At 56.9% G+C, this 16,720-nt stretch overlaps 2 protein-coding genes across 6 annotated transcripts; both read left to right on the top strand.

Annotated features, from left to right (window-relative positions):
* The first annotated feature begins 510 nt into the window (after positions 1-510).
* On the top strand, positions 511-8,150 carry ZBTB22 (zinc finger and BTB domain containing 22). 5 transcript variants are annotated; one of them, XM_080995439.1, is made up of 3 exons: positions 524-597; positions 1,196-2,044; positions 5,743-8,150. In XM_080995439.1, the coding sequence occupies exon 3, from the start codon at positions 5,747-5,749 to the stop codon at positions 7,235-7,237; it is 1,491 nt and encodes a 496-aa protein (XP_080851565.1). In that variant the 5' UTR covers positions 524-597; positions 1,196-2,044; positions 5,743-5,746; the 3' UTR covers positions 7,238-8,150. The 5 variants fall into 5 exon arrangements, with proteins under 5 accessions (XP_080851567.1, XP_080851565.1, XP_080851566.1 ...); XM_080995440.1 differs by having other exon boundaries at positions 556-597; positions 1,193-2,044; XM_080995441.1 differs by lacking the exon at positions 1,196-2,044 and having other exon boundaries at positions 511-597.
* A 1,549-nt stretch (positions 8,151-9,699) lies between these two features.
* Positions 9,700-13,869, top strand: LOC308471455 (heme-binding protein 2-like). The gene is made up of 7 exons (XM_080995437.1): positions 9,700-9,904; positions 10,026-10,110; positions 10,750-10,822; positions 10,918-11,041; positions 11,753-11,883; positions 11,982-12,145; positions 13,474-13,869. Exons 2-7 carry the CDS (start codon positions 10,040-10,042, stop codon positions 13,556-13,558), a joined length of 648 nt encoding a protein of 215 aa, XP_080851563.1. The 5' UTR covers positions 9,700-9,904; positions 10,026-10,039; the 3' UTR covers positions 13,559-13,869.
* Positions 13,870-16,720: the final 2,851 nt, after the last annotated feature.

Below are 16,720 nucleotides of genomic sequence, written 5' to 3'. Positions count from 1 at the left end.
TTAAAATTCCTCGGAAAGATCCTTTTAAAAAATCAATTTTTAAAAAAACAATTGTCCTGTAGCACCTTAGAGACCAACGAAGTTTCTTCTGGGTATAAGTTTTTGTGTGCATGCACACTGCTTCAGGTACCAGAATTTTTTAAAAAAATTATTTATTTCAACTATGTCAGGCCAAGAGAGCCACCTACCTGAACCTGTATGAACTCGTTATGGAGACCCCCCCACCCCCCAAAGTCCTCCGCCCTTTCTGTCGATCATCTCCTGCCTTCTCCGTCCCGGCTGCCGGGCCAGGAGACCCAGATGGCTCCCTGGAGCCCCCGATCCCGTCCCGGCTCCGGCGCCGGGTTTTCGAGGCGCTTCCCCGGCGAGCCGTATGCAAATGCGGCCCCGCCCTGCGCCTGCCTGCCTCCTCCGCCGGGGCGCGCATGCGCCGCCCCGCCTCCCCGCCGCCGCCGCGAGCGCGCTCTGCGTCGGGCGTCCAATGCGCGCGCCTTAAAGGCGACGCGGGAGGCGGGCGGGCGGCGCTGCGCCTGGGAGCCGAGCCGGAGGAAGAGGCCGCGGCGGGCGGGCGAGCGAGCGAGAGAGCGAGCGCGGAGGGTGAGCGGAGGAGGAGCGGGCGGGGCGCGGGCAGAGGGCGGGGGGCCAGACAAAGCGGCGGCGGCGGCGGGGGGCCTCCAGCTGCAGGCGCAGTCTACCTGCCCGCTGCTTGGGGGGCTGCCCTCTCTCCGAAAGGGGGCAGGGGATGGGGAGGCTCCTGCTGCGGAATCAGCTGGGGGGGCGGCGGCGGGGCCAGAGTTCAGATCCCAAGACAGGAGACGGATGAGGCTCGGCTGAGCGAGAAGGCTTTGGGCAGGCACCTGCTGGATCTCAAGAGGCAGGGAGTTCCAAAGTGCAGCTGCTGCCGCACCAAAAGTGGGAAGGGACCCCCGGGGGTCATCCAGCCCCACCCCCTGCGAGGCAGGAAGATGCAGCCGTCCCGTAGGGGGATCGAAGCTGCAGCCTGGGCATGAAAGGATTGTGGTCTTACAAATGCAGGCAATGGATCTTCTGCGGCTCCTGCGGAGGTGCCAGTTCCGCCGGACAAACCGGTCACTTGGAGGGGGGCAGGTGGGTCAGGCAGTCTCTCGGGTGAGCTGGTCCCAAGCTGCTCAGGGCTTTCTATGTTAAGAGTGACATTTTGAACTCTGCCCAGCAGCACGTTGGTGAGCAGGGCAAACCTCTGCGCACAAGTGTGCCGTCCTGGCCGGGCCTCCCTCCTGTCAGCATACGTGCTGCAGCATCCGCCACTAACTGCAAGGGAAGCCCCACGGAGAGCGCATTGCGGTAATCCAGCCCTGAAGTAGCCGGTGCCTGAGCAGCTGTGGCCAGGCCTTCCTGGTCCCGGAATGGTCGCCACCACTGAACCGCTTGCAATTGCGCAAAGGCCCTCCTGGTCACAGGGGCTCCAGAAGTCCCCAAGCTGTGAACCTGCTCCCTCAGCCCAGCCAGGCAGCCGAGCCATTTCTGGGAGCTCCTTGCCCACAGGATCCAGTCCTTGCCAGGATTCAAGCTCAGCTTGTTTTCCTCATCCATTTCGCCACTCCGTCCAAACAGTGGCCTCTCCCCATTCAGATGTTATGGAGGAACAGAGCTGAGGGTCATCAGCGTACAGACGGCACCTCCTGGAACTTCTCGGCTGCATCAGCAGAAGTCCAGTGTCCAGATCAAGGGAAGTCATAGCCCCTCTCTCTTCTGCCTTGGTCAGACCCCACCTGGAATACTGGGTCCGATTCTGGGCACCACAGTTTAAGAAGGATGTGGACAAGCTGGAGCGTGAGCAGAGGAGGGCGACCAAGGGGCTGGAGACCAAGCCTTGTGAGGAACGGTTGAAGGAGCTGGGAATGTTTAGCCTGGAAAAGAGGAGACAGAGAGATACGATCTCAAGGGCTGTCACACGGAAGATGGAGCTGCTTTGCTTTCTCCTGCTCTGGAGGGTAGGACTCGAACCAGTGGCTTCAAGTTACAAGAAAGAAGATTGCGACTGAGCACAGCGGAAAAACTTTCAGTAAGAGCTGTTTGGCAGGGGAACAGACTCCCACCAGAGATGGTGGGCTCCCCTTCCTTGGAGGTTTTTAAACAGAGGTTCAATGTCCATCTGTCATGGATGCTTTAGTTGTGATTCCTGCATTGCAGCGGCTGGACTAGATGACCCCTGGGGTCCCTTCTATGATAATAATAATAATAATAATAATAATAATAAAATTTTATTTAAATCCCACCCTCCCCAGCCGAAGCCGGGCTCAGAGCAGCTAACAACAATAAAAGTAACACAGTTTACCTAAAATCACAATCAATTAGTTAAAATTCATTCTAAAATCAATTCAAAATCAAATTCATGGCAACCATTGGGCTAGAGTTCTGTGAGGATTACCGAAGGAGAGAGGGGGTCAGACTGTGCCTTGGCCAAAGGCCTGGTGGAACAGCTCCGTCTTGCAGCCCTGAGGAAAGAGGTCAAGTCCCGCAGGGCCCTGGTCTCTTGGGACAGAGCGTTCCACCAGATCGGGGCCTCATGCCTGCTGCCAGCGGCTTCATGTAGATGTTAAATAGACTGGAGATGATCTAGTTCCCAGCAGCATCCCAGAGCGCAGCCGCCATGCTGCTCTCTGGACTCGGTGCATGACAGAGCCGTTTCCCCAATTCCCCAGAGGAGACCATGGCCAGTGGTATCGGATGCCAGCGCCCATTGCCCTACCCTCATCTTCATCCATCCCTTGTGGCATTTGGGGCAAATATCCCATCCAGAGAGTGCCTTTCCGGGTGTGTTGGACCACCTGAGAGAGACCCATGAAGCTTTGAGGTGTCCTCTGCTTGGTTACTGAAGTCACCCAGGATTATCGTTCTGGGGTCCAACAATCCCTCAGGGACTGCCTCGGCCAGCCAGATCAGGGGTGCTGCCAGAGGGCGGTGGAGCAGCAGACCCCCCCCCCTGTCTCTGGCGCAGCCTCACGCCAGGTCCCCCAAGCCGATCGCAAGGTCAAGAGGCTCGCTGGTCAAGGAGGGGGTGGGCAACACCCTCATTTCAGCCCCCTGGCACCAGAAACACAGGTGGGCACAGCTGGGTAAGGCCAGGCCCACGCAGGTGACTCCCCCAAGCCAGAGCAGCCTGCTGACCCAGAATCGGATCGTGAATGAACAAGGTTTCATTGTGGACTGATCTGGCATTCAGGACTCAGCAGATCTGCTACCGGTCATTTCTGGTGGGGTGAGAGGCCTGGGACAAGGAACAGAGACCAAACCCAAAGGCTTTTGCCCCCCAAAGTGGTCAGCCCCCTCCCTCTCCTGCCCTCCAACACTGAGATTTGGGCGGCATCTCGACTGCCCCCCTCCTGCCCCCCCAGAAGCATCGGCACAGCACCCCTTCGAAGCCTGCGATCCTCTGATTCTCTGTTCGCAACGCCCCGTCTCAGCAGAACAGTTTGCATTCCATTTCCTTTTTAATTTGTACGCTGCCGTTCCCTATTCTTCTGCACAAGGCGGTTTGCGAGCGGGAGAAACGGCAAAACATACAGCAAAGGTCACAAGCCTTACGACAATCGGATCCAGTGCAAAAAAAGGTCCTTCTAAAAACATAACTTTACCTATAGCAAATAAACTAAGAATCAGTAACCCATTAGAATGTAATAATGCACAATACAATTATCACCAAAATATAATCAATAAAAAGAACAGCAAGTCACAATTCATAATATACCCCACTACACAGAAAACTCTGTAAAAGGATCAAAACAATGACCTGACCCCACGGGAGTGGGTTGGCAGTCGTGTTACCTGGGACTCAGACCCCTTTTTTAGTTAATTTAATGAAACGTACATCCCAATTGCTTGTTTAAAAAGCAGCAGCAGCAGCACCCCGTTATAAGCAGTTTAGAAAAATCTAGAACTGTATTGTAAGGTTGGAAGAGACCCCAAGGGGTCGTGTGGTCCAGCGCCCTGCAACGCAGGAATCGCAGGTGAAGCACATGTGCCCCTGACATATAAAACTAGATACTGGAATTGCTGGGTTAAAGACAGGTATTTGAAATGGACAGCAGCTAAGAAGAAATGAAAGTTGTGTGGCTGGGTGAAATATACTCGGAGTCGAGTGTGGATTTCATGCTCTTTATTCAGCTCATAGTGGTGAGGAGGAATGGAAGTCCCCCCCAAGGTATCTGCTTTATATACATTATTTACACAATGGGCCCCACGTGATTGGCTAATTCCGGGATTCTCCTGTAGGCCAATCAGGTCGCGGATTCACTTCCCCCTGGAGCTAGATTGGGTGGCTCCTGTGGACCAATCATACTGCTGCATTGTTCTAGGACCAATCAGACTGCTGCATTTTGGATCCTATTCAACTCAGTATATAACACCGGGCTTGCTTTTTAAGGAGGCCACAGAAAGACCCCAGCAATGTCAATAGGCAGGGAGTTCCACAGGCCTGTCACGGATATTTTGAGAAGCGGGTTCAAAGTTCCCACCCCCTTTGGTGGTTTTGTCTGAATAGAATAGGTGTAGCGGCTGGGAAAAATGAAGAGCTCCGGGTGGCCTCAGAGCTGAGAGCGTGTCTCTTGCCAGCGAAATGAATCACCGGCTCTCGTGCCAAGAGTCTGAGCAGCCTCCCGCCAGCCCAGGGAGTTATAAAAATCAAGTAGCTCTGGTTCCGCTGCACTTGCATAAAAGAATGTTATATCACAATCCGTGCAATAAAATAATGTTATATCACAATTGCACGTGCAAGTGGAAACAAGCGCCATGGACCGGGGGGGTCTTACTTCTGAGTATATGTGCTCCATTCATGCCAGGCTCTTTCTGTGGGGCTTCCCTCGTGGCGGATCCGGAAGCTGCATTTGGGGAGGATGCTGCAGTGCAATTGCTGACGGGAGTGAGGCCATGGACGTCTTTGCTCCTCGGAGATCTGTGCAGTTTGGGACTAGTTTACCTACGAGATCCTGATTTGCAGGGGGTTGGAATGGATGATGCTTGGGGGTCCCTTCCAACTCTACGATTCTGTGATCGCCTCACCCCACATAATACTCAACCTTTTAGAGTGGCATCAACTACCCTTTGGAACTCCCTGCCTGTTGAAATCAGTCTCACAGGAAAATATTTCAGATCCTTCTCTAGGTAACATTTGGCTTTCCTCGTATTTATTTTACCTACTTAATTCATAGAGCTGCCCCATAGCAGAAGAGTTTTAGGAAACCTGGGGGGTGTGGTGCTGAGAGTGTCGGACTCAGGAGATCAGGGTTCGGATCCCCACTCAGACTCCCTGGAGGACCTTGGAGTCAGTCGCAGCCTCTTTGCCAACCTCACAGGGTCGTTGTAGGGAGTAACTGGATAATATGCTTTCATAAATGCAACGAAATAAGCTCTTCTGCTGGCTGCTTCAGAAAGCTGGGGATGCAGCCAGAGGAAGAAGTCCGTTGCCAACGTGGCACCCAGAGATCTCCACAGGGGGCGGTGGAACCCATGCCAGTTGCAAGACACAGCTGGCAAATTTCTAACACTGCCACCAACTGTGGAGGCGGAGAAGAGCCATCCTGGCTAGTAGCCATTCACAGCCTTCTCCTTTTCCATTAATTTGTATCCCCCCAACCTGCTTTTGAGGCCTTAAACATTAGGGGGCTCTCTTGGTTCTTCCTCCGAGCCATCAGTTGAGCTGCCTTCCTTTTTGGAGCCTTCTAACGCAAGTTCTTTTCCCGTCTCCTTTTTTCCGCTCCCCAGCGCCATGGAGGCCTCTTCCGGCCTCCCCGTGGTCCACGTGGACTTCCCCGAGGTCACCAGCGCCCTGCTGGAGAACCTCAACCAGCAGCGGGTGGAGGGCAAGCTGTGCGACATCGCCATCCACGTCCAGGGCCGCGTCTTCCGGGCCCACCGGGCCGTGCTGGCCGCCTCCTCGCCATACTTCCACGACCAGGTGCTCCTGAAGAACATGACGTCCATCGTGCTGCCCAGCGTCATGGACCCGGTGGCCTTCGAGACGGTGCTGGGCTCGGCCTACACGGGCAAGCTGAGCATGGCCTCGGACGAGATCGTCAACTACCTGACGGTGGGCAGCGTCCTGCAGATGTGGCACATTGTGGACAAGTGCACCGAGCTGCTGAAGGAGCGTCGGGGGGCCTTCCTGGGGCCTTCCTCCTCCTCCTCGTCCTCCTCCTTCCGCGCCCACTCCAGCCGCACCAGCGACAACCAGTCGCCCAGCAGCAGCAACTACTTTAGCCCCCGCGACTCGGGCGAGGGCCCCGAACATGGCAAGTTCCACCCGCTGCGGGGGGCGCTGGCGGGAGAGCGCGACGACCACGACGAGGAGGTCATCTTCCAGGCCGAAAAGGGGCCCCCACGCTGCCCGGACCCCTTCGCCGGCGGCAGCAAGTTCGTCCTGGAGACGGACGACGACGTCAGCGACAGCAGCGAGGGCCGGCGCCCGGCCTACGTGCGGCCCAGCATCATGCCCCAGAAGCAGTGGGTCTTCGTCAAGAAGGAGCGCTCCCAGGAGGACCTGGTGCTGACCTGCGAGGAGGACGAGGACCCCGTGGAGGTGGCCGGGCCGGCGCCCGAGGCGGCGCTCAGCATCAGCGACGTCCGCACCCTGACGGAGCCTGGCGGGGGCGGCTCGGGGGGCAAGCTGGAGGAGCAGGTGAACTTCTGCGAGTCCTCGGAGGACTTCCCCTCGGCCTACGAGGGCCTGGAGGAGGCCGCCCCCTTTGCGCCGCGCGGCGCCCTCCTGCCCATGGACATGCAGGGCAACCAGATCGTGGTCTTCCCGCCGCAGGCGCCGGTGGAGCACGGGGCGGTGCAGCTGGCGGCCGGCTCGGGCGACGGCAACAAGATCTTCATGTGCCACTGCGGCAAGGCCTTCTCGCACAAGAGCATGCGCGACCGGCACGTCAACATGCACCTCAACCTGCGCCCCTTTGACTGCCCCGTCTGCAACAAGAAGTTCAAGATGAAGCACCACCTGACCGAGCACATGAAGACCCACACGGGCCTCAAGCCCTACGAGTGCGACGTCTGCGCCAAGAAGTTCATGTGGCGAGACAGCTTCATGCGCCACAAGGGCCACTGCGAGAGGAGGCACCGCCTCGGAGGGGGGACCGGCGGCCCGGCAGCCTCCAAGAAGGAGGCGGCGTCGCCCTCCCGGGTGGGGGCCGAGGCCGAGTGGGGCACCGGGAGGTCCCCCCGCAGCGAAGTGGGCTTTGCGGGGAGCAGTAAGATGTGAGGGGGAGCAGGGGGCAGCCCAGCCCAAGCCGGCCTGCGCTAGGGACCCCCACCCAGACTGGGCGCAAGTCCCCCACCTCAGACTGAGTTTTAGGGGGTGGGCAGGACAGCACCACTGGACTGATCCCCCCACCCCGTCCGGAGCGGGTCCTCTGCTGCCGCCGTCTCCCCCAGGAAAGAGCAGGACCCCCTGCTGCTCCTTGTAAACAGCCCCCCACCCTTCTCCATTGTCAGTCGATGTGCCCCCTGTCTGCACCTTGCAAGGAGGGAACCATAGAGTTGTAGCGTTGGAAGGGACCCCGTGTGGGACTGAACACTAAATACCCCCCTCACCTTCCATGTCTCAGTTGGGGGAGTCATGTAGCAGTCAGCACCCTTCCTCTCCCCGCCCCCCCTTGTGTCTGTCCTGTGGGTGTCAAGAGCGGGGGGGCGGGCGGTCCGTGGCTCAGGAGAGCAGGCACTTTGGGGGAACGGGCTCACATCCCCATCTGAGCAAGGACACCCCCCACCGCCAGAAACCCAGCAGAGGAGCAGCCGGCGGTCAGGAAAGGTGGCCACTCTGAGCTGAGTGCCACCAACCAACATGTCTTTGTGTGTGTGTGTGTGTGTGTCTGTGAAATTCAAATTGTCCCCCCAGGGAAAGAGGGAAGACCAGGACCTTTGTCATAATTGCGGGGTTGGGGAGGCCTCTTTCTGCCCCCCTCTAGGGAGAACGTGGGGCGCAGAACACTTGCCCCTGCATTGCCCTTCCCAGAGTTAATGCTGTTTATCTGCCCCCCCCAGTTCCGCATCTTGTTCTGTCTGCCTCCATTTACCTTTGAGATTTTTGTAACTTAACTTCGTTTGAGTCTCTCTTTTTTTTTTAAGAAAAAACAAAGAAACTGAACCTTCTCTATAAATATTTATTGATCTCTTTTGTGGCCCCAAACACAGTTTGTATATTTCTACACCAACTTCCCAGCCCCACAAAACCTACTGCCATTTGGGAACCTCCACCAAGAGGCTGATGTTCAGAGAACCCTAGAATTGTACAGCTGGAAGGGGGACCCCCCGAGGTCTTCTAGCCCAACCCCCTGTTCCCTTGGTAGAGGTAGAGATTCTTAATCTCAGGGTTGTGGGTTTGAGCCCCACGTTTGGCAAAAGATTCCTGCATCGCGGGGAGTGGGACTAGACGACCCCCGTAGAGCCCCCCCCAATTCTGCAATTCTATGAAGGGAGGACTCTCAGCTAAAGAGTAACACAACTGCATAGAGATTCTTGACTTGTTTTGCTTATTTATTAAATTTGTATACCACCCTTCATCCGTACCTCTCAGGGCGGTTCAGAGCCTAAAGATACAAGATGAAAACACAAAATACATAATAAAAACAATAATGAAACAGAATAATAGCTGCCCCTCCAACAAAGACACTGAAAAGGATATAAACTGTTAATCATTCAGAGGCCTGGTTGAAGAGGAATGGGGACACAACAAAGGTGCCAGGCAGACCTCCCTGGGGGGAGCATCTCAGAAGTGGGGGGCCAATGCAGAGAGGGCCCTGCTCTCCAGTTGCCGCCCTCTGGACCTCTCATGGACAAGAGGATGGTCATGGCATCCGGGTCACTTCATATGGGGGTCAGCTGGCCGTATGTCTGGAATTTTCTGGACAGAGCTGGGATTCGGCCATCAGAAAAAGTGTCTGGGTGGAATTCGCTTAAATGTCTGGGAAAATCCAGATTTATGGCAACCCATGTCAATTTGGGCGGATTTCCTTAAAAAGAGCTCCAAGGCTTCATTTTGGAAGGGGGGAGATTCTGCAAAAAAAGAGAGTAGCTCCTTTGGCAAAAATAGCTCCACAACTGTGTCTAGATTTTGAAATCTGGCAGCCCTATATGGAGGGAGGCAGTCTTTGAGGTGTTGCAGTCCTGAGCCCTTTAAGGCTTTCAAATTTTGAATTGGGACCGTAAACTAATGGGCAGCCAGCGCAGTTGGACCAGAATCAGTGTGAGATGCAACCTGCCCAATTCTGCGCCGGCTGAAGTTTCTGAACTGTCTCCAGAAGCAGCCCCATGTATAACACATTGCCATAATTCAACGTAGAGATCACCGGAGGGTAAAGGTAAAGGGACCCCTGACCATTAGGTCCAGTCATGACCGACTCTGGGGTTGCGGCGCTCATCTCGCTGTGGCCAGCATGACTAAGCATGGCGAACCAGAGCAGCGCACAGAAATGCCATTTACCTTCCTGCCCGAGCTATTTATCTACTTGCACTTTGACGTGCTTTCGAACTGCTAGGTTGGCAGGAGCAGGGACCGAGCAACAGGAGCTCACCCCGTCGCGGGGATTCAAACCGCCGATCACCCGCGTCCCCGGAGCATAGACACCCAAATTTAGGTGATCCTGGATAGGGGCTCGGCTGGGCCAAAGCATCCCAACCTGTGCCAACCCAGCGCAGGCCAGGTCCCAGCATGTTGTTGTTTTTCCAGCTTACAAAACTCTCCCGTTACACAAGGCTGCATTCCTGGGATTGCGCCAGGGGATCCTGGGGGAGGAGGAGGGGAGTTTCATAACCGACCCCCTCCCCGGGGCGGGACCACAAAATGCCTTAAATTCGGGGTGGATGTGATGGGAGCATCTTCGACGGGAGAGATAGGAGCCCGCCTGAATCTTCGTCGCCTGGAGGGAAGGTGGGTCGGGGTTTGGGGGGCAGGGAAGGCCGGGGGTGCTCTGCTCAGGGAGGAAGGGGTTCTGGGTCTGCGCCTGCGTCGCTGGGTCTCCTAACCCATTGGGGGGTCTCTCCCTCTCTAGCCCCCATCCCAGCAATGCTGAACACCAAAGCTGCGCCTCTGCTGCTGCTGCTCCTCCTGGCGGCGTTTGGCGCCTGTGAAGAGAGGTAAGCTAGATGGGGGGGGGGGGGGGGATTGGCGTATTGCCCCCCAGAATCCTTGAAAGGGACTCCCCTGGGTCATCTAGTCCAGCCCCCTGCAAGGCAGGAAGCGCAGCTAATCATAGCCCCCCTCCCCACTTCGCGAGACCAGCTTTCTAAAGCATGGGTAAGCAAACTAAGGCCCAGGGGCCGGATCCGGCCCAATCGCCTTCTCAATCCAACCCGCAGATGGTCCAGGAATCGGCTTGTTTTGACATGAGTAGAACGTCCTTTTCTTTAAAAGGCATCTCTGGGTTATTTGTGGGGCACTGGAATTCGTTCATTTTCCCCCTTCAAAATATAGTCCGGCCCCCCACAAGGTGTGAGGGACAGTGGACCGGCCCCCTGCTGAAAACGTTTGCTGGCCCCTGTTCTAGAGAGTCGTTTGCCCCCTCTGGCCAGGTCGTCTCCCTGGAGAAACTATGCCGAGGACCTGGATTCCAGTCCCGACTCCTCGGGTCAGAGAATGGCAGAGCTGGGAGGGGTCCCAGGGGTCATCTAGCCCACCCCCGTTCAGGGCAGGGATCTCAGCTCCAGCATCCCTGGCAGATGGCCAGCCAGCCATGTGCTGTCACCCCCCATTCAACACCCCCCCCCCTTTTCCAGGGAAGTGTCTCCCTGCAAGAAGGGCCGCGAGTGCTTCTCCTACACGCTCGTCTGCAACGGCTCCGGCTACGAGGTGAGCGACCCCCACCGCCCCCACCCCCTTGCTCAGTCGGGGGGACGGACCCCCGGCCGCATCTTGACCCCCATCTCCCCCTGCCCCCTGGCCAGGCTCGGCGCTACCCGCCCTCCGTCTGGGTGGGCACCCGCGTCAGCGACGGCTCGGCTTACCTCCCGGCCCTGATCCACGGCTTCTGGCGGCTCTTCCGCTACATCCAAGGGAAGAACGCGGCGGGTAAGGGAGCCTCGGGGCGTGTGCAGAGGGCTGGGCTGCGGGACTGCCTGCTGTGCTCCCCGATAGACTGCCTCTGAGACGGGAGGCTCCAGGAGGCAAAAACTGGGGAAGACTCTTGGGGCGCCTGGAAGTTCAACCTCTTCCCTGCGCCGGAGGCTGAGCTCTGCCCGTGGGGCTTGGGGGTCGCGGAGGAGCCAAAGGGATGGCCGCGGGGGGGGGGTACCTTGGCTCTCCCCCTCCCCCAATATAGTGCCTCCATCCATCCAGGCTCCTGGATCCCCAGGAGAGGCTGGGATGGACAAGAGGCGAAGAAATGGCTCCTTCAAGACCCCTCCTCTCCCCCCAAATCCACCCAGCTCATAAAGCAGGAGCCGCTGGAGTGGGGGGGATGGGGGGGCTTCCGAGCCAGGAGAGCCCCCCCGGGCTGCTTGCCCCCCCCCCCCGGCCAAGGAGACTTTCCTGCTTTTGCAGCCTCTTTTCCCTGATGACAGATGAGGGAGTGTCCCATGCAATGAATGAAACGCCTGAGCAATTGGGGGGGTTTCAAGGGGGCAGATGTGGAAGCCCCCCCCCCAAAGCAGCCCAGGCAGGAAAGGGGACGCCGCCTCCCGCCCTGGTGGGGGACCCGGGATTGTGGTGGAGGGAGGGGGTGCGTGCTTGTTCAGGGCAACCCCCCCTCTGTGACTCTCCCCCCTTCCCCCCTCCCAAAAGGGACCCACATCCCCATGACCGGCCCGGTGCTGACCCGAGTCCGGGACGACCCGGAGAGCCGCGAGTTTGAAATCTACTTCATGCTGCCGGAGGCCTTTCGGGGGGACCCGCCCGCCCCCACCGAGGAGACGGTAAGAGGGGGGCCCAGGGGTCGCCCCGCTCCCCCCCCCGCCGTGGCAGCTGCTCTCCAGACTGAGCTGCGCTTTTCCTCCTCCCTCCTCGGCGCCAGGTCTTCATTGAGCGCTTCCCGGAGCTGCGCGTCTTTGCGCGCGTCTTCGGCGGCTGGATTACGGACACCAACCGCTTGGCACAGCTGCGCTACCTGGACGGGCAGCTGAGCGCCCACGGGCACCTCCTGCAGGCCGGCCAGCACTACACGGCTGGCTACAACAGGTGAGAGGGCAGGGGCTGCGGGGGCTGACCTGCGGAACTCGCAGCCTCAAGATAGCGGGCGCCTGCCGGGAGGAGAGAGGGGTCTCAGTCCAACATCAGGTCCAAGAAGAAGAAGAAGAAGAAGAAGAAGAAGAAGAAGAAGAAGAAGAAGTTATTATTTATTCCCCGCCCATCTGGCTGAGCTTCCCCAGCCACTCTGGGCGGCTCCCAACCCAGCGTTAAACACAATACAGAATTAAATATTAAAAACTTCCCTAAACAGGGCTGCCTTCAGATGTCTTTTAAAGATAAGATACTTGCCTATTTGCTTCACATCTGCTGGGAGGGCGTTCCACAGGGCGGGCGCCACTACCAAGAAGGCCCACTGCCTCTAACCTCACTTCTCACAGGGAGGGAACCGCCAGAAGGCCCTTGGAGCTGGACCTCAGTGTCCGGGCTGAATGACAGGGGTGGAGACACTCCTTCAGGTCTACTGGGCCAAGGCCGTTTAGGGCTTTAAAGGTCAGCACCAACATTTTGAATTGTGCTCGGAAACGTACTGGGAGCCAATGTAGGTCTTTCAAGACCGGTGTTACATGGTCTCGGCAGCCGCTCCCAGTCACCAGTCTAGCTGCCGCATTCTGGATTAATTCCAGTTTCCGGGTCACCTTCAAAGGCAGCCCCACGTAGAGTGCATTGCAGTAGTCCAAGCGGGAGATAACTAGAGCATGCACCACTCTGGCGAGACAGTCTGCAGGCAGGTAGGGTTTCATCCTGCGTACCAGATGGAGCTGCCCTGGACACAGAGTTAACCTGCGCCTCCATGGACAGCTGTGAGTCCAAAATGACTCCCAGGCTGCGCACCTGGTCCTTCAGGGGCACAGTTACCCCATTCAGGACCAGGGAGTCCCCCACACCCACCCGCCCCCTGTCCCCCAAGAGCAGTACTTCTGTCTTGTCAGGATTCAACCTCAATCTGTTAGCCGCCATCCATCCTCCAACCGCCTCCAGGCACTCACACAGGACCTTCACCACAGGGGGGCTGCCTCTGAATGGCCACTGGCTGCGGGTAGGGGAGAGCAAACAGGACTGAAGGGCTAGGATGACCTAGTGGTTAGAGCGGTCTCCCAGGAGACCAGGGGTCAAACCCTCCGGGGGCCATTGGGCTCAGTGGGTGGTACTGCTGACGCCCAGCACTGCCTCCCTGGCAGGGTCCTGGTGAGGAGGACCCCCTGACTTCCTACTGGGATGAGGGGGGGCTGGGTCTCCTCGTTGCACGAGGGAAGGGGTCCGGACCCCCCGTCTTCCTGGAGCTCACCTACCCCTCTTTCTGCCTCCCTCCCCCACAGCCCCATGGAGATTTTCAACAGGCGCAACGAAGTCTGGCGAGTGGCGGAGGGAGAGCTCAGCTGCAGCCCCACGCTCCAGGAATAATTATTTGCGACCCCCATCGAGGACGCCCGCTCAACCTCGTCTTCTTCCTGCTCCCCAAAGAATGGGGGCGCTGGAAGGGGCCACCCAGAGGCCATGTAGTCCACCCTCTCCTTGCCAGCAGAGCCCGAGGTATCTCTTCATGCTCCACGTGAACTGGCTGCCACCCCCACCCCCGTCCCGACCGTTGAGGAGACGTTCACTCCCCCCCCCGAGGCTGAGAGGGGGGGGGTCCTTTTGCACCTCTCTGCAAAAATAAGACATATCACGCAGGAATCACCCGTGAAGGAAATAAATTGCATTAGCAAAGGAAACTTGGCAGAGGTTTTTGTTCATGCGAACCAGTGAGGATGAGCTGAAAGACGGTTTCCCCTTGGAAAGATCCCTTTGTAGAGTGGGGCGGGACCCCCAAGTCTGACCCCCTGCGGCAGGGCAGGAAGCGCCCCTCTTGCCAACGTTGCCCTGAGCCAGGATCTCGCAGGTCGGCTCTGTCCTGATCCCAACACCGCCCTGCTCTGCTCTTGCTTTCCATTTTGGATGTTGGAAACATACAGGTGAAACTCGAAAAATTAGAATATCGTGGAAAAGTTCCTGGATTTCCGTACTCCAACTTGAAAGGTGAAACTAACATATGAGATTGACTCGTGACATGCAGAGCAAGATATGTCAAGCCTTGGTTTGTTATCATTGCGATGACCATGGCGTACAGCTGATGAAAACCCCCAATTAACAATCTCAGAATATTCTAATTTTCTGAAATAAAAAAATTCCTTCCAGTAGCACCTTAAAGACCAACTAAGTAATTTTCTTTTCTAATTTTCTGAGATATTCTATTCAAGGAAATCAGCAAAACAAGGATTGCAAATCAAGCAAGATTGGACCTCTGAGAAGTAGAAGCAGATCTCGCTTTGCATGTCATGAGTCGATCTCATATACTAGTTTCACCTTTAAAGTTGAATTACTGAAATAAATGAACTTTTCCACGATATTCTAATTTTTCGAGTTTCACCTGCATATCCTTGGAACAGTTCAATCTGCAGAGTGGACTGTCCTGTGCATTTATCAATTCATTTAGGAGATCCTGGGATGATGGGTTCTGTTCTGCAGAGCGGGACCTGGGAAGCGAGAGAGAGCAGCTCAGGGGGGACGTGGGGCCAGTCAGTCCCTGTCTCTCAGCCTAAAATGCCTCAAAAGATGGATTGTTAACACTGATAGAAGTGGCATCTGAAAAATATACCGCAGTGGTTTACAGCAAAAGAAAAACCAACATAGTAACAACACAAAAAGTTGAAAACTATCTCAAAGGGAGAAGACATCCCTTGGGGGGGTGTCTTCTGAATGAGCTGCCAGGAGAAGGCGCCTGAGTCTGATTCTCCAGTGGCAGAAGGTTCCCCAGGACACTCCAGGCTCAACGTGGCTCAAAGGCCGAGGAGAACTTCCTGGAGGGGAATACATATAATTGGGATGCCGTTAAATAACGATAAGAGGGTTGGGGGGGGGAAGGGTCTCCAGCTGGCCTGCCCCTTATTTTGAATTGGGGGGTGAGGGGCTAAGAAAAGCCCTCCCTGAAAACCAAGGGAAAAAGCAGGTGCTGAGCAGGTGGAAGTGCTGATTTCTTCGTATTTGATAGGTATTTCTTTTCAAAATGGTGCTTTTAAAGTGGGGAGGGGGTTGGAGGTGGCGCTGAGCTTGGCTTGTCCCTGTTACAGACGCAGCTGCTTCAGAGCCAGAGGGACCCCTGCCATCCTTTCCCTGTGTTTCCTGCCAGAAAACCAGTTTCTCCTGGGCTCCCAGAACCACATGGAGTCAGGAGACCCATTTCCCACCCCAGAGCAGGGCTGGACCAATCAGAGGCCTCTCCATTGGGCAGCTGGCCAATCCCCTTTCAGATTCCCCTGGGCCTCCTCCTCTCCTTCCCCGGTTTCCTGAGGGAGTTTTCCCCCTGAGTTTCCCTCATGGCTGCTCCCCCTCCCAGCTTCTCCTTCAGCCTTCCTCTTCCTCTCCCCCCATTATTTGGGGCAGCTGGATAACCTCCACCCCCCCCCATGGCCAGGCAGGCCCAGGAAGAGCGCATGGAGGCGGCAGGGCCAAGAGATGGCATTTCCCGCCCTTTTCCGAAAAAGGCGGGAACGCCATTTTGTTTTTTTCCGGTGCCCCAGCTGCTCCCAGAGATGCCATGGCTCCCCTGTGGGCCTCGGGGGTCCCACGCTCTCGGAGTCTCTCCTCCCGGCTGGGAGACGCCAGGCAAGCAGCCTTGGGGGATCCGCCGGGTTCTGCGCCAGGACAGGCAAAGGGGGCCAGGAGGGAAAGCCCCTCTTCTGTCTTGGAGGCCCAAGGAGGAGAATAATAATAATAATAATAATAATAATAATAATAATAATAATAATAATAATAAGAGTTTTGTCCCCTCAGAGGTCGAGGGTGCCCTCAGGGGAGTTTGACCCCCAGACCAGCATCCTTGGTCACCCAAGAGTCAGCGCTAGGAGAAGGGCTCCACCTGCAGGAATAGGGGAAAGACCAGGCTGGAGACTCCCCTGCTGGCCCTTTGGGGTCCCAGGGGCCCTTTCTGGATGGCCCTCACGGCCTTGGGGGATCCGCCAGGTTCTGCAAAGGGGGCCAGGAGGGAAAGGCCCAAGGAGGAGAAGAATAACAGTAGTAGTAGTAATAATAATAATAAGGGCTTTATCCCCTCAAAGGTGGAGGGTTCCCTCAGGGGACTTTGACCCCCAGACCAGCATCCTTGGTCACCCCAAGAGTCAGCGCTAGGAGAAGGGCTCCACCAGCAGGAATAGGGGAAAGACCAGGCTGGAGACTCCCCTGCTGGCCCCTCGGGGTCCCAGGGGCCCTTTCTGGATGTCCCTCACGGCCTTGGGGGATCCGCCAGGTTCTGCAAAGGGGGCCAGGAGGGAAAGCCCCTCTCTGTCTCAGAGGCCCAAGAAGGAGAGGAATAACAGTAGTAGTAGTAGTAGTAATAATAATAAGGGCTTTATCCCCTCAAAGGTGGAGGGTTCCCTCAGGGGAGTTTGACCCCCAGACCAGCATCCTTGGTCACCCCAAGAGTCAGCGCAAGCAGAAGGGCTCCACCTGCAGGCCTAGGGGAAGGGGGGGCTCTTTCCCAGACAAGGCTGGAGACTCCCCTGCTGGCCCCTTGGGGCCCCAGGAGCC

The sequence above is a fragment of the Podarcis pityusensis genome, assembly GCF_964106645.2.
Source record: "Podarcis pityusensis genome assembly, chromosome: 2".
NCBI classification, from domain to species: domain Eukaryota; kingdom Metazoa; phylum Chordata; class Lepidosauria; order Squamata; family Lacertidae; genus Podarcis; species Podarcis pityusensis.
The sequence above is the reverse complement of the archived record's forward strand: the minus strand, read 5'-3'. Positions and strand labels throughout refer to the sequence as shown.

Bases quoted from the DNA above. Each gene is read 5' to 3' on its own strand.
- ZBTB22 (XM_080995441.1), top strand. From the start codon at position 5,747: ATGGAGGCCTCTTCCGGCCTCCCCGTGGTCCACGTGGACTTCCCCGAG.
- LOC308471455 (XM_080995437.1), top strand. From the start codon at position 10,040: ATGCTGAACACCAAAGCTGCGCCTCTGCTGCTGCTGCTCCTCCTGGCG. The intron at 11,884-11,981 runs GTAAGAGGGGGG...CCTCGGCGCCAG, and splicing joins CCGCCCCCACCGAGGAGACG to GTCTTCATTGAGCGCTTCCC. The intron at 12,146-13,473 runs GTGAGAGGGCAG...CCTCCCCCACAG, and splicing joins TACACGGCTGGCTACAACAG to CCCCATGGAGATTTTCAACA.